The sequence below is a fragment of the Chiloscyllium punctatum genome, chromosome 38, assembly GCF_047496795.1.
Source record: "Chiloscyllium punctatum isolate Juve2018m chromosome 38, sChiPun1.3, whole genome shotgun sequence".
Taxonomy (NCBI): domain Eukaryota; kingdom Metazoa; phylum Chordata; class Chondrichthyes; order Orectolobiformes; family Hemiscylliidae; genus Chiloscyllium; species Chiloscyllium punctatum.
In genome coordinates, this window is record NC_092776.1 from 42,955,182 (window position 1) to 42,983,153 (window position 27,972).

Here is a 27,972-nt window from a genome sequence, read left to right on the forward strand (position 1 = left end):
GCATCTGTTGCCCTTGTCCTTCTAAATACTAAAACCTTTGTGTTCGAAAGGTGCTATTAAAGGTACCTCAGTAATTTTGCACAGTGGCACAGTGGTTAGCACTGCTGCCCAGGTTCAATTCCCACCTCAGGTGACTGACTGTGTGGAGTTTGCACATTCTCCCCGTGTCTGCGTGGGTTTCCTCCGGGTGCTCCGGTTTCCTCCCACAGTCCAAAAATATGCGGGTTAGGTGAATTGGCCATGCTAATTGCCCATAGTGTTAGGTGAAGGGGTAAATGTAGGGGAATGGGTCTGGGTGGGTTGCGCTTCGGCGGGTCGGTGTGGACTTGTTGGGCCGAAGGGCCTGTTTCCACACTGTAAGTAATCTAAATTTGCTATTTGTAAATGACACAGCTGCTACCACATGCTGCACATGGAAACAGACTGTTTTAATATCTGAGGAGTTGTGAACATGCGAAATACGATACAAACAACTGTGAAGATTCCCACTTTGGAGGGGAGTCATGAGTCAGCTGAAGATAATTGGGCCTCAGACACTACCCTAACCTGAGGAACACCTGTATTAATATTCTGACACTGAGACAATTCACCTCCAACAATCATATCTTCCTTTGTGTAAGGTATGACTCTGGAGAGTATTCCCTGACTTTTGCTTGGGCACTTTGATGCTACACTCAAACAAATGTTGCCACTGTCACTTTACCTCTCGAATTCAGGCTCTTGTGCCCATGTTTAGACCAAGGTTGTGATTAGGACAGGAGCTCAATAACCCTGACAAAACACCAACTGAGTATTAAGGACCAAGCTGTTAATGAGCATATGCCACTAGACAGCATTAGCCTTGTCTTTTGCACTGATGTTCGAGGTTATGGAAATATAGAAATCAGGAGCAGGGGTGGACCATTCAGCTCTTTGAACCTGCTCCACTATCAGCAAGAACATGACTGATTCTCTAATCCAGCACAAGCTGGAAGAACAGCACCTTGTTTTTTGCTTGGGGACCCTGCAGCCTTTTGGACTCAAGTCCGAGTTTAACAACTTCAGGGCTTGAGCTCTGCCATGTCTTTACCCCAATCCTCAGTCTCCATCACATAGTCTGCTATTACACAATACGTTGCTAACCACTAACAGTCCCCAATAATGGCTATTCACCCTCCTACCAAAATTGTTATCCACTCCTTAGATATGTATATGAATAGGAAGGGTTCGGAGGAATTTGAGCCGGTTGCTGGCAGGTGGGACTAGACTGGGTTGGGATATCTGGTCGGCATGAACGAGTTGGACTGAAGGGTCTATTTCTATGCTGTACATATCTATAACTCTATGACTGCCATCCACATTTCCCAGTATAGCACCATTTACATAAAACTCTGCCTTTCTGTTTGTCGCACTAAAAAAAATTCACATTACACTACATCTTCCATATGTTTGCCTACTCATTCAACTTGGCCAAATTGGCCTGAGCCTCCTTGCATTTACCTCACAACTTACAATCACACCTAGTTTTGTGTTGTCAGCAAACTTGAAAATATTGCATTTGGTTTCCTCATACAATTCATTCATACTTATGGTGAATAGTTGGTTCCTAAGCACTAATCCCTGTGGTACAACATTAGTCACTGTGAGCCACTTGGAATAAAAGCATTTATTGTCATTCTCTGTTTCCGTCAACCAAATTCTCTGTCAACCTATTCTCAATCCATGGTAGTATGTTACCCCTAATCCCATGTGCTTTAATTTTTCCAAATAGCCTTTAGGTCGGACCTTATTAAAAGCCTTTTTGAAATTTAAAAACACCACATCTACTAGTTTTTCCTGATCTACTTTCCTAGTTTTATCCACAAAAAACTGCAGAAGATTAATTAAGTATGATTTCTCCTTCATACACCCTAGCTGACTTTATCTAATTCCATTAATGTTTTTCAAATGTACTGTTACCATGTGTTTTGCAATTGACTCAAGTATTTTTCCCACGACTGCTGTTAGGCGACCTGATCCATAATTCTGGATATCTTTCTTCTGTACATTTTTAAATAGATGATTTTCATTGCCACCCTCTAATTTGTAGGAACTACTCCAGAAACTACAGAAATTTGGAAGATGACCACATGCGTCCAATATTTCTAGAGTTGCTTCTTTTAGTAATACACTGGGATGTGGGTTATCAGGTCCTGGGAAACAGAAACAGGTTACCTGATCCAACAAGTCCACACCAACCCTTTTAAGAGTATCCCACCCAGACCCATCCTCCTACTGTATTACTCTACATTTTTCCCATGACTAATGCACCTAATTTACACATCCCTGAACACGATAGGCAACTTAGCATGGCCAACTCACCTAACCTGCACATCTTTGGACTGCACTGTGAGGCAGCAGCGCTAACCACTGAGCCACCGTGCCGCCCTGTCAACATGTAAATTCATTCATTTTGAATAGCACCGGTTTTTTAACTAATACTGACTGTCTTAAATTTCTGAGTCGAGTGTGAGGAGCTGGAAAAGCACAGCAGGTCAGGCAGCATTTAAGGAGCAGGAGAATGAACATTTTGGGCCTAAGCCCTTCATCAGCATCACACTCTCGACTCTGATCTCCAGCATCTTCAGTCCTCACTTTCTCCTGTCTTAAATTTCTCCCTTTTGCTAGACCTCTGGTTTCCTAACATTTCTGGGAAATTATTTGCATTCACTTTGTAAAGACAGAACAAAGGCATGTGCTCAATTCTTCTGTCTTTTCTTTATTTCCCATTATAAATTTTGAATTGTACATGACCTTTGTTGTCTTCCCAAGTCTTTTTCTCTTCACATATTTATAGAAACTTTTACAGTTAGTTTTTATGTTCCCTGCAAATTTACTCTCATACTGTGTTTTTTCTCTCCTTTTGACCAATATTTTTTATTTTCTCTTGCTGAATTCTAAACTGTTCTGAGTACTCAAGCTTGCTAATTTTTTTCTCGTAATTTGAAATGTCTCCTCTTTAGTTCTAATATTATCCTTAATTCCTTTTGTGACCCATGGTTGAGCCACCTTTCCTGTTTTATTTTGTGCCAGTTAGAAATAAATGATTATTGTAAATCATATATTCATTCCTTAAATGTTAACCATTGCTTATGTGCTGCTAACTCGTTTATTAAGATTTCCCAAACTAGAATTTTAGATTAGATTACAGTGTGGAAACAGGCCTTTCGGCCCAACAAGTCCACACTGACGTGCAACCCACCCATACCCTTAACCTAACACTACAGGCAATTTAGCATGGCCAACTCTTCTAACCTGCACATCTTTGGACTGTGGGAGGAAACCGGAGCACCCGGAGGAAACCCACGCAGAAACGGGGCGAATGTGCAAACTCCACACAGTCAGTCGCCTGAGGCAGGAATTGAACCCGAGTCTCTGGCGCTGTGAGGCAGCAGTGCTAACCACTGTGCCACCCACATTTGCCAACCGTACTTCATACTCTTGTAGGTCCATTTATTTAGATTCAGATTCTAGTTTCATATTCAACTTGTTCACTCTCCAACTTAATGAATAATTCTACTATTTTATAGTAATTCTTCACTAATGGATCCCTCACAACATGTTTTCTCAATGCCACCGTTGTCAGCAATCATTTGTTAATGAGTACGATTGTCTGACTCGGAAATTCTGTATTACTGGTCATTGGTTCTGTGTCTTTTTGTGGCTGTTGAACCTGATCCTAGAGCTGTATTGCTGACATCACATTTGGTAGGTGTTTCTAGTCTCAAGATCATTGTCATTTCTTTCTCTAGTTCCTGTTCTGAACTTCCTCTTGTAATGAGCGTTCTCAAAGAACTGTGTCCCTTCATGCGGGAGTTTCTCCAAGTCTTCTGAATGAGGGTTTCCCATGCACTGACATTTATTTTGCATTTCTTGAGGGAAAGCTTCAGAAAATCTTTGAAATACTTCCTTTGTCCTCCTCTCATTTAAGTGCCTTCCTTGAGCTGGATGAAGAGGATTTGCTTTGGTAGTTGGAACTCAGGCACTCTAAGCACATGGCCAGCCGAGTGGAGATAGTTTCTGATGATCGTAGCCTCAATGCTGGTTGTATTAGCTGCTTCAAAGTTGCTGATATTAGTATGCATACCCTCCAAGGTTAATGGAGAATCCATCTCAAACAACATGGATGATACTTTTCAAGGGTCTTAAGGTGGTGTCTACATACAGTTCAAGTTTCTGAAAAGTAAAGAAGAGTTAGCAGGATGGCTGCCTTACACAAAAGAGTCTTTGTATCAGTATGGACGTCACGGAAGACTCTCATCCTTAGAGATTCAAAGGCAGCACTCGCAGATTGGATGCAATATTGAATCTCCACTCTCTGATTGGTTCATCAACATATTGCTATTAAAAAAAATCACAAATACACTTTGGGAAATCCTGCCCCATAATATTACAGCTATTTTATTTCATCTAATGTATACATAGATTGCAGTCAGCCATAAACACAATTGTACCTTTATTACATGCATCTCTAATAGGGCAGCATGGTCGCACAGTGGCTAGTATTGCTGCCTCGCAGCACCAGGGGCCTGGGCTTCATTCCAGCTTTGGGTGACTGTCTGAGTGAAGTTTGTGCATTCTCCCTGTGTCTGCATGGTCTTCCCCCCCACAGTACAAAGAGGTTAGGTGGTGTGATCATGCTAGAAATTGCCCCACAGTGTCCAGGGATATGCAGGTTAGGTAGGTTAGTCATGGTAAAAACTATATATGGAGTTATGAGTGTGTAGGGGTGGGTCTGAGTGGGCTGCTGTTCAGAGATGCAGACTAGATGGGGTGAATGGCCTCCTTCTGCACTCTAGGGATTATATGACTGTAATCTCCTATTAAATGCCTGCCCTGTATTTCTGCTACCATTTGGGAGCCTCTAAACAACTCCTATCATTGTTTTATATCCCTTGGTGTTCCTTATCTCTACATTATTATTTTCTGAGCCAATATCCTTTCTCATTAGCACATTGATTTCCTCTTTTACTAGGAATACTACCATGGAGGTGGAATAATTGGCAATAATGAATACCCTGGATATTCAGTTCCCGCCCTTGGTTACCCTCCAGCCAAATCTTCATAATAGCAAATATATCATAACCATACATATCTAAGCACTGTTAAACGGTCTACTTTATTGCAACTGCTCTATGAATTAAGATACAATTGCCTTATTAACCTTGTTAGTGATCTTAACTCTATTTTGTCCTATGGCCTCATTTGTTTTCCACCCTTGGTTTTTCTACCAACTGTATGTTTGCATTTCTATCCTTGTTTCCCTTTCTCCGTCTCCCTGCTCAGACTCCTACCTCCCTGATGTTCTGGATAGTACCAGCAAACACCTCCCTAAGAATATTCATCCCGATCCTGCCCAGATGCTACCTGTCCTGTTTGTACTCATCACAATGTATCTATGAATATGAATCACTCTCATTACACCATTTCTTCAGCCACTTATTCATCTGATATAGCCTGTTATTTCTATGTTAGCTAGCACATCGCACTGATATTAATCCTCATACAACTACCTTTGTGGTGCTAATTTTAAACTTAATCCTAATTTCCTATACTCATCTTGTAGGACCTAATCTATTTTTTACCTATGTTGCTGGTCCTAATATGTGTCATGACTTCATGCTGTTCACTCTTCCCCTATAGAATGTCTAGCAGCCTCTCTGAAACATCCTTAACCCTGTCACCAGGGAGGTAATCATGGGTTCTCTTATCATAAAAGATAGAAATACTTGCAGAGACCCCTCCTGTTAGTTGTTTAATTGTCCACACCCTTTCACAGCTTAATGTAGCAAGACTGCAGAGCCTAGATCTGATCTGTTGTTAGTGGAAATACATCTATTGCATACTGCTTCTATTGTTTGGCATGCAATTAGTCTGAATTCACCAGATTGATGCCTCATTTTAAGGAATTTTTAGTGCTGTACCTTTCATGCCTTCCTCACTCTTCAATAATCCAAGATTGATCATCCTGCATAATAGTAATGGCAAAGTGACACGATATGCTTAGGCCATGAGGTTACAGATTATGGTTGAATACAATTCTGCTGATGGTCCACAATGCCCTATGTATGCTTAGTTTTGAATCAATTGATCTATTCAAATTTTATTCCAAATTTTATTACAATGGTAATACTATACATCACAATGGAGAGTGTCTGCAGTGTGAACCCAGAACATAATTACAATAAGAACTGTGGCTTGGTAACTCCTACTAATACTGGCATGCACAATTGCATCTATGACAAGTAAACTGGTCTGGACAGCTCCTGGCTAACCACCAAGTTGTAACTTAACACCCACTGACACGGGCAGTCCCTGTGAAGAAATCATTGCTTTTGAAGGCGTGACAGTCAGCTCCACTGACTGAACGTTGTGCATGCAGAAAAGAAGGCAGCTTTTAAGACTAAAGCATTGGATAAAGCTTGGCATATAAGGATATCAGAAATAAATTTATATCCAGGAGATATGGTATGTTACAGAAGATAGGGGGCGGCACGGTGGCGCAGCAGTTAGCACTGCTGCCTCACAGCGCCAGAGACCCGGGTTCAATTCCCGCCTCAAGCGACTTTCTGTGTGGAGTTTGCACATTCTCCCCGTGTCTGCGTGGGTTTCCTCCGGGTGCTCCGGTTTCCTCCCACAGTCCAAAAATGTGCAGGTCAGGTGAATTGGCTATGCTAACTTACCCGTAGTGTTAGGTGAAGGGGTAATTGTAGGGGAATGGGTCTGGGCGGGTTATGGCGGGTCGGTATGGACTTGTTGGGCCGAAGGGCCTGTTTCAACACTGTAAGTAATCTAATCTAATCTAAATGTGGAAAAAATTGTGTAAAGTTAGAGAGAATGATTCAAAAATAGTCATTTACAGAATTGCTAATAGAGTGCATTCACAAGGTTAATTGGCACTGGTTACATATTTAGAGACTGAACAAACCATAGGAAATGAAGAGGCACCATCTATTCAAATACACATACGTTGGACAGTTTTGAAGGACAAATTATAGTAGATTAAGGGCTATTTGAATATAGGCAACAACTAAAAGTTGACACCAAATTAATATTTATGCCAGAAGTACAAGAGAATGAGAAATGTCAACATTGTAGGGAGGTCAGAAATATGGATAAGGGATGGAAGATTAGATCCATGGATTGCCAAAAAAATGGTAGAGATGTGAAAAGTCAGAAAACACAGCAGAAGTCCTACAAATGGACCTGAAAGTGAGCATAATCCTAGGATTAGATCACAATCTTATAAAAGGAGTTCTGATTGTAGGAGGGGGAGACATTATTGTAGTAGAACATGATAAGTACATGTAACAGTTTAAGAAGAACAAGGATTACTGAATAGGTTGGGAATACAATGACAAATAGGAGCCCTTAGAATTGACAGGTTTTAGTGACAGCGAACAAATTGTATAAAAAGGATTCCAAACAACAAATTGGACAACTGGAAAGAATTTGATGTATACACTGTATACCAGACAGATTACAGCCAGCCTTGTGGCACAGGAATTTTAAGAAAAATCAAGATATTAGCTCTACTTCAAGGAAACTGATCTTCTTAGGTATTTTAGCAACATATTCCTGGGAATGTAAGTCAATCAATACAAAAGCTATGTTTTTTCAGGGTGAAAAGTTTCAAAGGATTGTATTTTTGGAACCACCTACTGAAACAGATGATATATTCAGAAAGCTATGGAAAATAAACAAGTGTTTTTAGGGTTGAACAATGCAGCAAAGGCATATGGCATTTCTCAGGTAGGTCTGTCTTAGTGAAAGTAGGTTGCATTCAGCTTAAAGCAGCCCAAGCGATGTTTTATTGGTATCACAAACAGAAACCGGAAGTCATTAATTATTGCCTGTGGGGCTATACTATAGAATTTGGATAATATGATATAGATACAATAAAAAGGAAATTCAAGATTTGAAGTCAGACCTCAGGCTCATTAATTATATAGAAGTAGATATTGCACAGCACAACTCAGGTGTGACTTGAGATCGATCAACATACTTCAAAAATTTAAAATCACATTTTGATAAATTAAGGCAGGTCTTTCTAGAAAGATGATATTATCAAGGGAAGAAGCTAACTAGTTAAGTCCTTGGTCAGATAGGCCAATGGGCCAAGGAATAGCAGATGCAGTTTCATTTATATAAATGTGAGGTGTTGCATTTGGTAAAAACAATGATTGCAGATGCTGGAAACCAGATTCTGGATTAGTGGTGCTGGAAGAGCACAGCAGTTCAGGCAGCATTTGGTAAGACCATATTGAAGCTGAAAACTATGATGAAACATGCTAGTGTTGAGGAAGTCTTGGGAGCAAATAAAACATTAATTAGATTAATTTTAAAAATGTACATGCAAGTTTCCAACCTTGAGTGACCCAGAGGTATGAAGCTCATCTTTTTTTAAAGTGCTTCACATGCCAATCTTCTAGACTGCTATTTGAGTACAATAGATGTTGGTTGAGAGTGTGGTGCTGGAAAAGCATGGCAGATCAGGCAGCATCTGAGAAGCAGGTGAATCAATGTTTTAGGCATAAGCCCTTCATCAGGAATGAGGCTCATTCCTGATGAAGGGCTTATGCCCAAAACATCGATTCACCTGCTCCTCGGATGCTGCCTGACCTGCCATGCTTTTCCAGCACCACACTCTTGACTTTGATCTCCAGGATATGCAGACTTCATTTTCTCCTAAAATAGATTCTTAATTGGAAAAAATAACTGTTGTTTGTTGGTTTGGGAATGCAAGAAAATATAAAGGGTGGTTAAAAGTACCTTACCTCCTGAAATATTGTAACAAGTAGAAGCTATAGATGCAATAGAATAATAGAAGCTTTAGATCATGCTTACCTGAATTACTAAAGAGATGGGAATTTGAGAACCGCTTGTCCATAGATTATTATGTGGATAACCATTCTCTTTGAGACAATGGATGTTGATGAAACTTTAACTGAGAACTTAAGAGTTCTTGTGGCACAGTGGTATGTCCCTGTTCTAATGGAGATCTGGGTTCCACCCTCATCTGTTCTAATCAAACAGGTTGATTATAAAATAATTAAGATTGTATAGTGTTATTATGGCTGTTGTGGCACAGTGGTAGTGCACCTACCTCTGGGTAGAAAGCCTGGGTTCAAGTCCCAGCTAACCCAGGGGAGTGTTACAATGTGTCTGAACAGGTTGATTTTTTTAAAAGACAAATAGTTAATAAATTCTATCCACAAAGAAAGAAGACTTAATTTTGTATCTCACTGACTGGCTTGGATTCAGATTAACAGTTCTATGAAATATTACACTCTCCCTGTATTAACCTGAATTTAGCGTAGGCAAAATCCCCTTGAGCTCCCCTGTCCCTGTATTCATAGACGATGGTCTAGAGAAATTTCCACACTTGCTGCTATCTATAAAACCTTCAACTCAACTACTCCAAAAAAATTTTCATGCTTTGGAACTGTTAATCTTTATAATCTGGGTCCCAGATGATTAGATTCTTGCCCTCAATAAATCTGGAGGGAGCTAATATTTCTCTTCAGCTTGGGGCTTACTACATCTTTTCCACCATATCTAATTAATTTTGCCAACTTGTGCCATTTGTATCACACCTAGTGCTTATCTCATTCAGTTGGCTTGCAAAGCAGTGTGATATCAGCAGTATGGGTTCAATCCTCATAATGCCTGAGGTTACCATGAAGGACTCTCCTTTTCAACCTCTCACCTTGCCTAAGGTGTGATGGCCCTCAGGTTAGATCACTACCAGTCATGACTCTCTAAAGAAAAAGCAGCCCCATGGTCTGGAAACATTATGGCAACTTGAATCCCTCAAAGACGGGAGGATGTTTGCCAAAGTGTACAGTTTGAGGCAAGAAGCTGCACCATGCACTGTGCTTACCTCTATCAGACCATCTTCACATGAAAGCCTATGTCATTCCTTCCCAGAATGATCTAGTAACAAGTGGGATGTTGATGATTACTCCTGAGTGATATGCCCTTTTACCATAATTGCAGAGGTTGAAAGAGCAGAAAAGTTTGGAGGAAGCCGTCAGCACTAATTAGTAATCAGCTGTTTTTGGCAACTGGCTGTTATGCTGTGACTGATATGTATCAGTTTGTGTGCTTGTGACTTGTGGCTAGAGGATACAGACATAAGTAAAGTACTGTGTTCCAAAGTCTCACGCTGAGATCAAATCTGCTATCCCACTATTTTACCTTTGGAAACAAATTCCAATCTTACAGCTGTAAATGTGTCTTCTCAAATAAGGTAAGATTGTAAGTATTCACCTTTGGTTATCAACTGTATTGATTATTGAAAAGAAACAGGATGAAAGTCTCATTGCATGAACTAATAGCTCTTACCCACATAACAAAGCACTTTGTATGATGTTTGTGAAAATTAAAATACTTCAAGATCACAGGACCGGATGTCTGGCAATTCTTAAATGGACCCTGTATCAGTATTCTAGGAGGAGAATTTCAGAGCAGAGTTTGTGGTAGATTTGAAGGCAGTAGCCTTTAAGAGTATATTTTATTTGATTTGATTATGATTTCAATCTACTGCTAAATAACCATAATCCAGATAAACACCAAGTAGTAGTTTAGGATGAAGTACAACAACATTAAAGGAAAGAAGCGAAAGAGATACTTACTACTTCCAACTCCTTCATGAGTAGTTGTTACTATCTCATCACTACCAAATTCTACTTCTTCCAAAACCGCAGTATTGGCAATTGTGGTTACATCAGGAATGGGTATATACACCTTTGCCAGTAGTTTGATATTTTTGTTCACTAATTCATAAATCTATAAAAATAAGAAGTTAACTTGTTAGCATGAAGAAATGTTTCACACTACATTTTTGGTCCCATTAATCACAAAAAATTAAAATCCTTCAATGCTGCTCAGTCAATAGTTTCAGAACTTATCTAGCTTCTCAAAAATTGACTTTGATTCTTTTCAATGCTATGACGGGTATAATTTATTTTTTTTAAATATCGTATATATGTTCTTACTACAGATGTTCAGATAGATTTTGCAAAACTGACACACTAGAATTTTAAAATGTAGAAATGACTCCTCAGATTTCCCTTGTTTGAATTATCATGTGAATGCAGAATTGGCAGGTGCACACCTCTATTGTAACAATTAAACCAGATGACCTTTCAAAGGAGAGTTATTAATATATTAACCTCACAAAATTCAATCTGTTTCATCTCGTATTTCAGGTTTTTGATATGTGGTAGGCACACATGTTGACTGACTGAAGAAGTTAACAAAGCTGATACCTGCAATAGCTGATGGATCAGATGACCTAAAATTATGAAGCTGTTTCAAAATTAACAACCTTGACATAAAGACCATTGTTTGGCATAAAATTAATTATTAGATGGTTATAAACAATAACAAGTTGCTGGAAAATCTCAGCAGGTCTGGCAGCATCTGTGAAGAGAAATCAGAGTTAACATTCTGGGTCCAGTGAACTTTCCACAGAACAACACATTAAACATCACTGAGATACTTGTGATCCTAGGTGGATTCAAAGCACTAAGGCTGAAACTTCGGTTGGAATCCAAGTGAGTGAGTCTGAGCCAGAGGCAATCACTGAGGAATATAATGTGGCTGTGGAAACAAGCTTTAGCAAATACCTGGTCAAACATCAGGATTGAATGTGAAATTAATGTTGATGGACAAGAAAAAAGACTGAAATGGAAATCCTATCAGACGGAGGTGCAGAACTTATTCAAGGTGGGCATACCTAGAAGAGATATGGCCGTGAGTTAAATGCTAAATAAAAACCGAAAGAACTGCAAATGCTGTAAATCAAAAATCTGGGAAAGCTCAGCAGGTCTGGTGCATCTGTGAAGAGATATCAGACTTAACGCTTCAGATCTGGTGACCCTTCCTCAGAACTACCAGACCCGCTGAGCTTTTCCAGCAACTTCTGTTTTTCTTTCTGATTTACAGCATCCACATTTGTTTCAGTTTTTATTAGATGGTTATGATGAGTTCATTTGGCTGAATCAGAGTTATGCCTACGTGATGAAGCAGAACTTCATCAAATCTACCACAACAAATTCTCGGAGAAATTTCGTCGAAAACAATTTAGACAGTTTGCAAATGCCTTTAAGTATTTTGCATAGTGCAAAACACCTGGACCTGGATCAGGTACCAGCACATTGCTTTCATGCAGGAAAAGCAGGATAAGATGGAGCAACTGAATGGAATTGCGAAGCAATTAAGGAGCATGCAACTCAGCCATTGACTGCATTCTTATAGAATACTAGGGCAGCAGGTTGTATAAGGACTTTATTAAGGAAATAAGCATGAAAGGGTTGTGCATGCTAATGTAACAATAAGATATAATGGCATCTATTGCTTGATGACTTGTGGCTACACACAGCTGCCTGAAGTTTGGAGAATAGAACTTCCTTTCTAACCATCAGCAATGTCGTTGACTCTTAATTACCCTCTGGGCAATTAGGAATGAGCAAGAAAAGCTGACCTAGCCAGCAACATCGACATCCCATGAACAAATATAAATAATAAATGATCAATAAATTCTACTTTTAGATCACAGATTCAATTCAGTCACTCATAGGTGATCTAGCTACAATTACAGGAGATACGGGATATTTATTGGCCAGGATCTTCTTGAAAGCTGTGAAGCTATAGTTCAGCTACTGACTCTATTTTAAAAAAAACATTTTTTGTATGCTGCAGGGAACTAACTTTCTGGCTGCTGTGAGATCCTTTGGCAAGGTTCAATTCCACTGAAACTCTACTCCTTGAGATCTGCCTTCAGTTCAGTGACCAGTGAATGATCTTAATCTTATCTTTCATCATTGTTTTAATTCTAGCTCCCTTCCATCAAGCATTCGCTCATCGCCCCTAGATCTGATCAGACCCACCACTATCAAATCAAATAGTCTAGACCTGCCCAATGGAATCATTGATTATTTTAAAAATTGGCAGTATGGTAGATAGTAAGGGGGAAAGCCTTAGACTACAGAATAATATGCATGGGCTGGTCAGATAGTCAGAACAATGACAAATGAAAACTATGAAGTGATACATCTTGGGAGGACTAACAAGATTAAAGAGAATACAATGAATTGTGGGACCCTAGAAAGAACAGAGGATCAAAGGGACCTTAATGTGCATGCCCACAGATCCTTGAAGATAACAGGACATGTGGAATACTTGATATTGAATACAAGAATGGGGAGATTATAATGGAGCTGTATAGACATTAGTTAGGACACAGCTGCAATACTATATGTACCTCTAGTCACCACACAACAGGAAGGAGGTGATTGCACTAGAGATGATGCAAAGGAGACTCACCAGGATGTTTTTGGGCTGGAGAAATTCAGGTATGATGAAAGATTACATAGACTGGGTAGTTTTCCTTCAAGCAAAAAAGGTTCAGTGGGGACCTGATTGAGACTTATAACATTATGAGGTGTATAAATAGGATATGTAGGAGGAAGACTTTCCCCTTGGTAGAGGGATCAATAACCATGAACATAGATATAATGTACAGGAAATTGAGATGGGATTTAAGGAAGTATCATTTTGCCCAAAGAGTGGTTGGTATTAGGAGGTCACTACCTGAAATACTAATAGAGGTGGGAACAACATCTAAGAAATATTTTGATGATTATTTAAAGTACCATAAGATGTATGACTACAGGTTAAGTGCTGGAAGATGGGATTAGAACAGATAAACACTTGATAACCAGTAGGGACCTGATGAGCTGAAGTGCCCCTTTCGGTGCTCTAAAATTCTATGAGTGGCTTTGCACTACCCAATCCAGCTCACTCATCTGCTCCTGACTCTGCTCAGCCCTCCTACATCATATCCATTCTGCTTCCACAGTGGTGAAACTAATGAATTGAGTTTACTGGCATGTGTCAGCAGAACTGGGGGTGGAGGAGAAGTGTTTTGATATTCCTACTGGTCCAAAGGACTTATTTCCCAAACAGGCTTTACATCTGGTAGGAGCAGCCCTAAATATCTCAGTGTAAATGATGACCTAAGTACTAGGCAAACAGCCCAAGTTTGGGCACTGAGAGGCACTGGACCATCAGAATTGGTTGATTAGAGTTGAAAATGGTAGATTGCAAGTTCTGATTCAAGCATAAGTGGACTCCTGGGAACCTGTATCTCCATTATTGCAGAATTCAATTATGTATCCCTCAAATGAGATGACAAGATGTAGATCATTATCTTTGGCAATATGTTAAGACAGCAATGAAAAATGTCTTCTTTTACAGATTTGTCAATGTCATAGCATCCACATTGTTTGATGAGACCCACTGATAATCTCTTCAACTACCTCAATGTAAGTGGGCTCCCAGGAACCTACATTTCAATTATCGTGGCCCTCAATAGTATATCCCTGAAATGAGAACCACAAGATTCAGATCATTATATTTGGCAGTATGGTAAGATAGCAGTGATAAGACCCACTGAAAATCTCTTCAATCATCTCAACAGAAAGCACTTCTATTCCCACCATTTTAAAATTGTACATGATAGCAGGCAGACAATACTGCACTGAAATATTGAATGAAAACAATAGGCAAAATTTTATAGGGGTCTAAATTACACCACCTATGGCAAGATTTGGGGCAAAATTATACAAGAAGTCCAGAATACCTATCTCGAATTTGGGAGCAACATGCTGTATCTTTTATGTACCATTTGGGCAGTGAGGTGAGCTTTTCGTCAGGCAGAAGTGAGTTGCCAGTTAAGAGATTACAGCTTGTTGAAAGCATTATTGCACAACTCTCCTCATTACTATTAATCTACTATCTTACCAAATGTACAAAGTAACCAAATGATGAAAAATCTTGACATGGAAGACATGGGTACCTGGCCATCTCAAATCACATCTGGTTGTGAAAAGCCTCCAAATTGCTCAGCTCCAAACAGCACTTCAGGGCATGATTCATGGGCATCAAATGCATGCTCACTCATCCAAGGAAATTGGCATCTGACATTTTCCAACCTCTCATGATCCTCATGGTACCTCTTGATCCACTTGGAGGATGATTAGTAGCCACACCATTGCAGAACATACCAGGAATTAGCATTGAAATTTTGATGCAAGGGCACTGTACACAACAGAGTAGGTGCCCCGCTCATGGATTGGAGTAAGCTACACCTGAGGGCATCTACTTGCATACTCAGAGTATCTATGCCTTTCTTTGCCATGTCTGTTGGTCAGCCAGAAATAAAGGCTATCAGAATTGTCATATTGAGGTGCACTTTAATAAAGACACACAGACATGCTGCTTGACAGTTGGGATGTTTCATACTCTAAGCAAAAATATATTCCATTAGAAAGAAAGATACAATGAGAAGGATGCACGATCCTTAATTATCTAATCAAGTTAAGGATAGTATCAAACTGAAAGAGAAGAGGTACAATGCCGAAAAGATTAATTGTGCCCCAGATGATTTTGAACAGTTTGGAAACTTGCAAAAGATGACTTTAAATAAAAGGGAGAAGTTGGAGTATGAAAGAAATGTTGCACAAAAAATAAAACAGACAATAAAAGATTCTACAGAACTTTAAAATGGGAGAAATCTACTAAAGTATATTTATATTCCTTAGAAGCTAAGAATGTGGTATTATTAATGGAAACCTATAAAATTCTAACCAAATTAGACAGGAATAATGTTCCCAATGATGGAAGAGTCCAGAACCAGGTGTCACAATCTAAACTATTTAGGATTGAGATAAGGAGAAATTTTACCCAGAGAGTGGTGAGCCTGTGAAATTTGCTATAAAAGAAATCTGTTGAAGCAAACACTAGCTCTGAAAACTAGTGCTTCCAAATAAAGTTGTTGGACCATAACCTGGTGTTGTGTGATTTTTAACTTTGTACACCCTAGTCCAACACCGGTACCACCAAATCGAAGCAAAAATACTATATGAATTCAAGAAGGAGTTGCAGTTAAAAGGATCAAAGAATATGGGGGAGAAGTGGGAGCAGTTTACTGATCAGCCATGATCTTAATGATTAGTGTTGAAACCTCAAAGAGCCAATGGTCTAGTTTCTTATGTTCCTATTTTCTAAATTTCTATGACTATTCATGATTACTCAGTCTCTCAAAGTATAGATATATCTTGTCCCTCAAAATTCTTTCCAATGAATTTCCCACCACCAAAATCTTGAAAAACATGAAAAAGTAATCTCTTTGTGGAGGTCATTTGGGCAAAGTAGATTCATGAGTTGTTTACAGGCTAGCAGAATCAGGTAACTCAAAAAATGGAGGCCATGATAGCGGAAGGTGCAAACAAACTTAGAGAGAAAAAACAGTTTTTTAAAAATAATTGGGTAATGAACGTACTGGTCACACTGGCTCACTGTTCTGAGGTATACAAAACAAATCTGACCAGTCTGCATTTTTCACAAGTTTTACTGGTTTTTCCTGCTGGGAATCTAAGGGAATATATTAAAACTGGCTAAATGTGAAGATGTGGGACAAGAAACAAGCACCATGGATTGGCAGCAAGGAGTATGAGATTAGAAAACAAGAAAACACGGTTCCAGTACTGACTCAGGAGATATACTTTGGGAGGAAAAGGTTGTACACAGAAGAGCAGATATCTGGCAGGAATTCTGAAAGGAGTAGTCCAGAGAGATCTCATGGTGAAGAAAGAGGCCTCAGCCAGACAAGGCAACTGGGTAGCTTGGGTAATGGAGAGCCTTTTCAGATAAAAGATAAAAGTAGAAAAATCTATGATCAAATAGTGTTTGTGGTTACTATTACAATGGAAGATAGCATGGTAAAAGAGGCTAAATTAAGAATTACAGAACTGGAAAGAATTCATGTATATTCAGAAGCTGACGATAGTGGTAAACTTGCTCTATCACAATATAGATCTGTATGGAAATAGTCCTACTAGATGGAACTTAGCAAGCTAAATTTAGGTACTACTGGAACCGTGTTTTCTTGTTTTCTAATCTCATACCCCTTGCTGCCAATCCATGGTGCTTGTTTCTTGTCCCACATCTTCACATTTAGCCAGTTTTAATATATTCCCTTAGATTCCCAGCAGGAAAAACCAGTAAAACTTGTGAAAAATGCAGACTGGTCAGATTTGTTTTGTATACCTCAGAACAGTGAGCCAGTGTGACCAGTACGTTCATTACCCAATTATTTTTAAAAAACTGTTTTTTCTCTCTAAGTTTGTTTGCACCTTCCGTTATCATGGCCTCCATTTTTGAGTTACCTGATTCTGCTAGCCTGTAAACAACTCATGAATCTACTTTGCCCAAATGACCTCCACAAAGAGATTACTTTTTCATGTTTTTCAAGATTTTGGTGGTGGGAAATTCATTGGAAAGAATTTTGGGGGATGTTTAGGTTGGTATCTTAACGCTTTGAGGAATATTTGGGGGAAACAGACTCTCATACAGCTGGGAAAGTAATCTTAAAAATAATTTCAGCCATTTTAATAATCTTTTCTTGGAAGTGTGACCTGCTTGAAAGGCATGTATTCTTATAACCCCCCAAGGAAGCACTAGGAATAAAGAGGAAGCTCTGGAAATTATATAAAAGTGTTTATGGGGTAAATTATGTTTCAGGGTATGGTATTTTTCAGTAAGGGCAGGTAAAGAAGGCAAATGGGCAAAAGTGAGTACTGCAGATGCTGGAGATTACAGTCAAGAGTGTGGTGCTGCAAAAGCACAGCAGGTCAGGCTGCATCCGAGGAGCAGGAAAATCGAAGTTTCGGGCAAAAGGTATTCAGCGGGAATGAGGCTGGGAGACTCGGGGATGGAGAAATAAATGAGAGGGGGCTGGGGCTGGGTGGAAGATAACTGAGAGTGCAGTAGGTGGATGGAGGTGGGGCGAAGGGTGATAGGTCGGAGGGGAAGTTAGAGTGGATAGGTGAGAAGGTAGATGGACAGATGGGACGAGTCATGAGGACGATGCTGAGCTGGAAGGTTGGAACTGGGGTAAGGTGGGGGGAAGGGAAATGAGGAAACTGGTGAAAAGAAGGCAAATGGTGTGTTGGCCTTCACTGCCTTCAGAAGCACGGATATGTTGTTACAGTTAAACAGGGCCTTGGTGAGGCCACACCTAGAATATTGTGTAACTCCAGAATCTAGAATATTGTGTGCTGAGTGCAACAAAGGTTTACCAGGCTGATTCCAGGGATGGTGGAACTGACGTATGAGGAGAGATTAACTGGATTAGGATTGTTTTTGCTGGAGTTCAGACGAATCAGGGGGGAAATCTCATAGAGACTTATAAAATTCTAACACGATTAGACAGGGTAAATGCAGGGAGGATATTCCCTATGGAACCAGGGGTCATAGTCTGAGGATTTGAGGTAGACCATTTAGAACAGAAATGAGGAAACAGTTCTTCATCCAAAGAGTGGTGAGACTGTGGAATTCATTACCTGTGGAAGTAGTTGATAGCAAAACATTGAATGTATGCAAGAGGCAGCTAGATATAGCACTTGGGGCAAATGGGATCAAAGGTTATGGGGAGAAAGCAGGATTAGGCTATTCAGTTGGACGATCAGCCATGATTGTGATGAATAGCTGAACAGGCTTGAAGGGCTGAATGGCCTCCTTCTGCTCCTTTCTTCTGTTTCTATGTTAATGTTGGAGTGTTCACAACTGAATGCAGCATTCTTTTGGTGTTAAAATAGAAACTATTCGAGCATTGTTCTGATGCATAGTGACAATCTTTTGTGTAGGGCCACCAATTACTTTGAAGATACCTAATCAAGTCAGAAAGAAATGCAAAACTGGCAATCAAGCTTCTGGAGTTTTAACTACTTGGGATTGAAAATTAAGCAGGATGAGTCAGCTTCAGTTCTACACCAAGAGCCTTACTCAGAAAATGCCAATCTTATTGCAATTAGTCATACCATATCTGGACAAAAAGATGAAACAGCTACTAGGGATTAGATGGAACTGCTGAGGAGTCTTGTCAGACAGCTCAACTTGTTAGGCACAAAGACCAGACCAGATGTAAGTTTTGGTGTATTGAAACTTTGTCTGGCTATAAAAAATCCAAAACTGGAAGATTTCTTACGAGCAAATAAAACTTTCAAAAATTGAAATTAGAGAAGTGTGTACTGAAGTTACTAGCTTTGGGTGATCCCAATAATATGATTCAGTCATTTTTAGTGATGCAAAGCATTAAATCATGTCAATGGATTTTCCAGTGCAGGAGATTGTGATATACCTTTTGGGAAAAGAATGGGAAAAGATTCCCTTTGGCATGAAAAATAAAGAATATAAAATGAGTATTGAGGGGTGCATTGGCTATTGAAACTCTAGCTCAAGTTGACGCTGTTGACGTGGCATTCTATTTGTCTAAGTTCTTGAAGGAAATATTAAATGTAAAAGGGACTGAAAGAACAAGACCAAGAAAATATTGTGTTGCTAATCAGTCTTTGTAGGATGATGTGCAATCTTCAAAATGTGTGAATGAGATAGGGCTACATATAGATAAAGCCTAAAATTCAAAGTAGATGCTGGAGAGGAAAACAATCTTTAAGCTTAGATAAAGAGATAATTGTCATTAGATTTTGAATGTTTCACTATGAAGAATGCCTCCAAAGAAAAGCTGCTAAAGGTTGAAGAGGGATGTCTCAATATGTAAAAGCAGGAATATAGGTTTTTTTTTAATAACAATGTACCATTGTGTACATATATATTTTTAAACCAGAGTGAGTCTGTAGAGTGAGAAATGCAAATCCCTTTAAGCTCAAACAGATCTGCTCAGAAAATGATTAAGCATTGCAAGCTCTCAATAGATTTTTTAATTTAAGAGATGAGTTCTATTGGGCAGTTGTACCCCCTTTATAGTTATTTGAAAAACATTCTGGTGTTTTTTGATTGCACTTCAGCCTATACTCCTCGTCTTGGAGCACCCGGTGCAGAGTGTGGTAGGCAAGTTGGTGGACCTCCTCATGGGCCTGCTCCTGGGCCTTGCCAAAGTTGCCATCAACAGATCTAAGAAACTGGCATGAGGAGGCCATTATGCCTCACTAATTTTTCCCTCTTCCACGATTACATTTTCAGTTGGGTGTCTTTCAGGAGGGAGCACACAATGTTCTCAATGCCTTTCGAGAGTGTTTGTGTGTGTGTGTGTGTGTGTGTGTGTGTGTGAGAGAGAGAGAGAGAGAGAGAGAGAGAGAGAGAAAGCTGGGCACCACAGGGTGTGGAATCTATTCTTTCCCCCTTCAACCCCATTTAATTTAATCACTTCCCTCTTGATATAGAAATAATTCCACAAGGCTGGTACCCCATCACCAAGTCACCCTGTATTTATCCATGGAAAGTCCTTCAATCTGGCACAGCATTGTCAGAGTCAGCGCACACAGTCAGAATTTCTGACACGCATCTTTTTATCTGTCAAACAGGGTTCCCTGATTAGACCAGATTAACAGCCACAATCAGGGAACTCATTCTCTATGAGGACCAGCTGGCTGACCTTGTTACATTCACTACATTTCACCCCTTGAGTCCGAGGACGTAGACCCACCCTTTCTCTTGGAGAGCATCCTGGAGTGTTTTAGCACTGGATCAGGTTCTTGCCCAATACAGGCGGCATATATTGCCCGGGAGCTTACTTCTTGCACGAGGACTGCCTCAATAGAAATTCAATCTCTTCTTCTGTCAACAAAGTTGGCCTTGTGGGTACATCCGTCATGTCCATCTCGGAATCAGAAGTCTTGTCAACACTTAACGGAGAGGGTGAACTCACAGGTTCTGGCAATGTTTCTGACTGTTCCGAGGAGCAGGGCATATTTTGCTCCCATATTGTTTGTGAGTTTGCAGCTTGCATATGGGTCCATGTGCTTGTTCAGGACTATCACACATGCCTCTTACCTATGCAGGGCCATTTCTGTACTTCTTACATCAAACTTCATCTCACTCTCGTCACAACTTAACTAACTCCACAGAGGCCAGTATCCCATCACCAAGTCATCCTTTATTTATCTGTGGAAAATCCTTGACTCTGACGCAACTTCATCAGAGTCAGCACCCAGAGAGTCGGAATCCCCCATACGCCTCTTTTCATCTATCAGCCAGGAGTCGCTGATTGGACCAGATTAACAGCCCAATCAGGGAACTCATATTGGCTGACTTCATTATAATCACAACATCTCCCTTTCCCTCATGTTTGGTGTCATTGAATTGTCCCGATGGCATGTATATTGGTAATTGATTCAGAAACATGGCTGATTTAGTTGTAGAGGATAAAGAAAAACAGAACATGGGTGATTTGGTGGTAGAAGTAACCTTTCTATGATGCTTAAAAGCATATTTGAATACAAGAAAAAGGAAGAAAAGAGCTGAGTTCATTCCTAGTAGGAAATTGGTTTCTGCACAGTGAAGGGGTCCAGAAGGAAAGGTGAAAACTAATGTTGGTACTATACTATAAATTTACAATAAACCTGTGTAAATCTCTGAAAGTTGATTATTGCCTAATTCATCATTTGGATAAAGATGTATAATACGTCACAAAGAACATTGACATTACTGCCCATTACAGAGCGCACATACAAGAGAGGCTTGAATGTACAAACTTTATGCTAAAGGAGAGGTATATGCCCAGTCTCCCAATTTTAAACACCACTATGACCTCTGTGCATTTTTGATACAAACAACCCACAGTGGCAGAGCACAGCAAGTCACGGAACCTCTTCTTGCACTGTATCCAAAATGCGTCATTGTCTCTTGTTGTTCTCTCCTGCTGTATCCTCTTTGTGATTGTGAACGGGTTCTGCCAGTCAGTTAGATACAATATGTTGGCATCCTAGATTTCCTCAAACAGGATGTGGAAGCTCACATCATTGAAATGGGGCACTGGTCTTGCACTTAGCCCAATTAGCATCTTTTGTTGCAATGATGAAAATAATCTTGGGCAGGTAAGGCTTTGATTTGTCTCAAACAGAGCATATATTTGCTTACACACACAAATCATGTCTCCAACTGTGAATATCCTGGGCAATAGTAAATTACATGCCATAATCTGAGAGGTGGGTGAAATGTGGTATGTGCATGTGGTGTTTATCAGTTAACCCCGAAGAATTATATTCTCAGCGATTGATGTTGCTGTTCTTTAACAGTGTATCATATGCCTGTTAACAACAAAGAAAATAGGTGGCAGTAACCTCGATATTTTCCTATGGAAGGCCAGCAGGGCCCATCTTTTCCATAGTTAGCAACCTGTTAGACAACTATTACCACTAGTGCTCACCTGATTCTGGTTTAAAGTCACATCTTAGGGCCAGCAGCATATTAATCAACATCCTGCCTCACAGCAGGAATACCTTACAGGTTGGTCTTTTACAATGATATGTTCTTGTGCATGGCCTGCCACCTCACCTCTATTATTCTCAGAGCTGGCGGACCCATGTCTATCCAATCTAATACCACTCTGAAGCAAAAGTCGGACAATTCAGGACAACCTCTCCCATGTAAGGTTTTGAAGTGAGAAATTTCCAAATTCTATGCACTTGGCTTGGGAGTGAGAATCTGGGGCTATTTATCTCTTGCATCTGAAGATTAATCTTTTATACTATGAAATGCAAATTTATAGGAGCTTAAATTATACAATCACTCAACTGTCACAGAGGCAGAAGTTAAAGATTAGCTTCTCATATCACTTACATAGTCAACTTAGAGGTTGTCCCTCAGGATCGGAAAAGTGCACCAGTCTGCTTTTTAAGAAGGGCATAAGAGAAAAACAAGGGAATAACAGATCAATGGGCCTAACTTTGTGGTGGGGAAATTATTGGAGTCTATAATCAAGGACAGAAAAAAAATTCAGTTAATCAGAGAGTTCCAGCATAGATTAATGATGGTTAGATCATGTCTAACAAATCCCATTTTTGAAGATATGACCAAGATAGTGGACTGGGGAATGTCTATCAATGTTGTTCAAATAGACTTCCAGAAGGCATTTCATAAATTTCAAAATAAGAGGCGATTAACTAAGGTAGAAACCCCTGTAATTGAGGACAAATTACTGACATGGCTGGGAAACTAGGTGACCAGCAACTGAATTTAGGGATAATAGGTACGCTCTCAAATTGGTGGGATGTGACTATTGGTGTCCCTCTTGGATCTGTGTAGGGACTCGGTTATTCACATTATGAATGAGTTGGATACTGATATAGAAATATAAATAGATGGAATAGGAATGCAGTCATTTTAAACCAGTAAAAATTTCAACACTCCAATGATTTCCACTGATGCTAAATTCACATTATCTGCCCGTCCACTCTACAATGACTTTAAATGAAAGTGAAGTGTATCAGCAATTTGAACCAATAATTTTAACAATTTTAAATCAATAATAGTTACCTTAAATCTAATGTTTTTGTGTTTGTGAATGTCGAATATTTGTCTAAATTGTCCACCAAAATCTAGCAGTAATTGTGAGAAAACAGTAGAGGGAACAAATTTGTCATTGTAGAAAATATGAAAGAAAAACCTATGGTTTTCCACTCCATCCTTCTTGCATATTATCTGCCCCTCCAAATTACAATGACTTTAATGAAACTGAAGTGTATCACCATTTGAATCAATAATAGTTACCTCAAATCTAATGCTTTCGGGTTTGTGAATTATCTGAATGTTGAATATTTGTCTAAATTGTACACTGAAATCTGGCAGTAATTGTGAGATAACAGTAGAGGAAACAAATTTGTCATTGTAGAAAATACGAATGAAGAACTTATGGTTTTCCACTTCCATCCTTCTTTGCAATTCAGCCCTAAAATAATATATATAAGAACAATAGCAGTTAGTGGAATAATAATTATTTGCACAATAATTGAAACTTTTCATCACCCATAAATACTTAGCTTGAACATGCTTTGTTATTAATGTTAACATCAAGTTAAATGTTATGAGCATAAATATTTCAATCTGGCATGAAATTAAAGAAAAGCACTTAGCATGTTATTATCACAGAATCCCTTTGTTTGAGCTTCTCTACCGCTATTTAGATCGAAAAGTGGTGCTGGAAAAATGCAGCAAATCAGGCAGCATCCGAGGAGCAGAAGAGTCGATGTTTCAGGCATAAGCCCTTCATGTGCCTTTCCAGTGCCATACTTTTCGACTCTGATTCTCCAGCATCTGCAGTACTCACTTTCTCTCGCCTTTATTTAGGTGATTCCTTATCTGCTTACATCGTGAAGTAGAGACCATGCAGATTTTGAACTGTCCTTACATTGACTTGATTAGAGCATTGGACCAAGCAGTTGAACATTACTGGCAACCTCAGAACTCAACAGGAAACCCAGCACTATTGTGCTGATGGTGGTACAAATAAAAGATTTAATTGGCCCAGATTTTTTGGCAGCCAGACGGTCCCAATGCCAGCATAAATAGGAGTTGTGCATGGGGATCCTGCAGGATTCACATTGTAGTACACACCAAAGGAATTGCCCAGGAATTGATAGCTTTGCTGGGTAATTCCTCCATTTAAATCAGAGACTTCTGAGTGTGGTGATGAGATTAAGTAAAATATTTAGTCAGAGAAGTTTGACTATTAAATACATAGTTTGTGTATCTTACAATTTATAAAACTGGCCTCATACTTACCTCACACAATCCGTACCATACCTATCCCAAACAAGTTATACACCACAGACTCTAAACCGAGACTTTCCAAGGGACCAACCCAACCCAACATACCATCTTCACTGTTGAACCCAACCTGATACACCCCACCCCAAGCCACTGGATCTGACCTTCTTTTCCTTCCTATCCACTCCTACTCTTCTACCATTCTGACCCAATCTGACCTGACGTCCCCACCAGAATCTAACACAACCAGTTGACTATTTCAAACTCAACTTCCACCCTACCTGGCATTAGCAAGACCCAATTTCTCCCATCCATGCCAGAGAATCCTAAACACTAATTTCTTGAACCAATGTACTCTGCTTAGTAACCATCCTACCCCTTCAGAATTGACATTCAAGCGACATAGCACCTTACCCCTTATCCAGCTGGCACCCTACATACTTGCACCCTATTTCCATTAACCTGGCATCCTACACATCTTTTCCAGCACCACACTGTTCAATCCTACACATCTGTATTGGTCAGAGAAATATTGAGAAAATTCTGAAGGATAAAATTAATCTCCACTTGGATAGACAAGGTTTGATCAGGAAAGTCGGAATGGCTTTGTCAGAGTAAAGTCATAAGTTTCTTTGAATTTTTCAAGGAAGTGAGCAGGTGTGTTGATGAAGGTTATATAGTTGGTGTAGTTTAAATGGATTCCAGTGAAGCCTTTGACAAGATCCCACATATGAGTCTGATAAAGGAGGCAAAAGCTCATGAGATTCATGCAAATTGGATGCAAAAATGGCTTAGTGGTAGCAGAGGGTAGTGGCAAAAGGCTGTCTGTCTGACCAGGGCCCAAATATCCAGTAGCAAATCACAGGGATCTGTTCTGAATCCCTTATTGTTTATGATATATATAAACGATATAGAAGTAAATGTGGGAGAGATGATAAGCACGTTTGCAGATGACACGAATATTGGCCCAGTGGTTGATAGTGAAGAACAGATTGATCAGATAGGCAGATCATTGGCAGATAGAATTTAACCCTGAAAAGTGTGAAGTGCTACACTTTGGAAGAAATCATAAGAGAGAGGAGTACTCAGTGAATTGTAGGACACTAAAAAGCCTAGAGGAACAGAGGGATTGAATGCTCATTTATAGATCCTGATAGGACAGGTTAATAGACATCTAAGAAACATATGGGATATTTGCTTTTATCAGTTGTGGTTTTGATTATAAGAACAGGGAGGTTATGTTAGATTTGCACAAAACCTTAATATTCCAGCAGTGGCCTAACTATATGCAGTTCACGTCACTGCACTTTAGAATAGATATGATTACACTGGAAGAGATGCAAAAGAGGATGGTGCTGGGAATGGAGTATTTTAGATATAAAGAGAGGCTCAGGTTATTTTCTTTAGAGCACAGAATGCTGAGAGGGGATCTGATCGTGTTGTATAAGCTTATGAGGGGCATCTACAGGGTAAATATAAAGCAGCTGTTCCCTTAGTTGAAGAGTCAATATAGGGAGTCAAAATTTTAAAGTGAAAGGCAAAAGATCCTTTCTCTCAGAGTGGTGAAAACTTGGAATACACTGCCTAGGATGGTAGTTGATGCGGGAAACCTCACAACCTTTAAAAAAAATACTTGGATGAGCACTTGAAATGTCATAACATTCAAGGCTGTGAGGAAAAACTCCGAAATGAGACGAGTGTAGATTTAGAGTAGTTTGGTCAATGCAGACCCAAAGGGCCTGTTCTCTTCTTTATGATTCAATGATTCTACTCCTGGAATCCTCCTCTTCCTGAGCTGGTACTCTACTCCCTACTCATCTGGTATCCCACTCCTGGTACCCTACCTCCTTCTCTTGTCAGACAGCATCCTACTTAGCTGACATCTTACTTATCCTCACTACCAATCTGGCACCTGACACTCCCAGTACCCTGACCACACATATCTTATGTACTTACCCTTTGGCAGCAGCAGTCAAAGTGACTGACAGAATTTTCACATTTCAGAACACAGCAGTTGACTGCCGTGGAAGTGGGGATGTGACTTGCCTTTCTTTGACAGTTCTGCACTACAAAAGAACTGTCAGAATGGAAGAACACCTCCACATTTCTGAGGGACATTGGAGTAGAATTTCATCTTAGAAATGCAGAGCTCCTTTCATGCAAGAACAAAAAAGGGCAGAGTGGCAATCAGTATGAGATTGCTACTCCACAAAGATCTGGCCCATTCAGCACTGCTACCTCCATAAAGGTTAATGTGGTTCTTGTTGTCACAACAAAGAAGACAAAATAAGCCATTTTTGAGATAAGGTTACAGGCTTCAAATAAATCAATGAACAACATAGGGAATTTATTACAAAGGTTCTGCATGATCAGCAGAAAAAGTTACTTAAATTTGTAAACTACCACAAACAGACCCAGGAGAAAGATGGTTGAAGTATCAGATCCTGTGGCAGTATAAGGATTAAATGAGATTTGTCCAGTCATAGTCAGGAGGAACAAGAATCATGGGAATAGGCTTTACTGCTAGTGCTTTTAAGAAATTCTTGGAAAGTGGAGGCAATTGTCTGACAACAGTCATTCAAAGTTACCACCTGCTGAAGCAGAGATATGGAGACCCACTGAAAACTGTAACATCTCTGGACTGTTTTCTATAAAGGCTATAATTCCTTAGAGTGTGCAATATATGCTAAGTATACGAGAGGAAAGTCACTTTAGGTGGTTTCAAATAAAAATTGCCTAATAAATGATAATAGTGCTTTAGTCAATAACTTTTAAACTAATTTGTTACGAGAAAAGTTTTAAAACACAAAACTTAATGTCATTCTTTAAGGTAGCAACTGGGACTTCAAATCTCTCTTTAGAAGTTATTGGTCTTTATGGAGAACATAACAAAATTGTGAGCTCTCTGCAGCATTCTGAATCTATGAGCTGAAATAAGTGCATTTGGAGATTCTAAAAGTTAAAATATCTTTTAACAATTGCTAATTTTGTTCCTCAAGAGAGGATGTACCTTTGAATGTTTTGCAACAGATAACAAAAGCTAATTTGAAGACAATAGAAAACTTAGAAATAGAGTTAAAAGCACACTCCACGAAAGCAGAAGTAATTGAGATAATGGCTCCTAGTAATCCAGATAAAACAGAGTGGGTGACTTGGATTCAGTTGCAAATGAAGCAGTTTGAAATATATAAAAAAACAAAAAAATTTGAATCTGAAATAGAAAAGAAAAAGAGCAATAAAGGGAAATGTGAAAACGTGAATTTGAATTCTGAAGGGAAGAAAGGGAAGAGAGAGTAGAAGAAAGTGAAAACTTTGAATTTTAAACAGAAAGGAAATTTAAACTGGACATTTAAAAAAAGCTTTGACCATGTGGCGAAG

At 39.5% G+C, this 27,972-nt stretch overlaps 1 protein-coding gene across 1 annotated transcript in view; it reads right to left on the minus strand.

The window, feature by feature from the left end:
* The window catches only part of LOC140463271 (coiled-coil and C2 domain-containing protein 2A-like), a 128,575-nt gene extending 113,683 nt beyond the window's left edge, over nucleotides 1-14,892 (minus strand). Inside the window, exons 1-2 of the mRNA XM_072557028.1 lie at nucleotides 14,830-14,892; nucleotides 10,656-10,809 (exon numbers count right to left, since the gene is read on the minus strand). Coding sequence (XP_072413129.1) covers nucleotides 10,656-10,809; nucleotides 14,830-14,892 — 217 coding nt within the window. The remainder of the gene's footprint in view (nucleotides 1-10,655; nucleotides 10,810-14,829) is intronic.
* Between the last annotated feature and the right edge of the window lie 13,080 nt (nucleotides 14,893-27,972).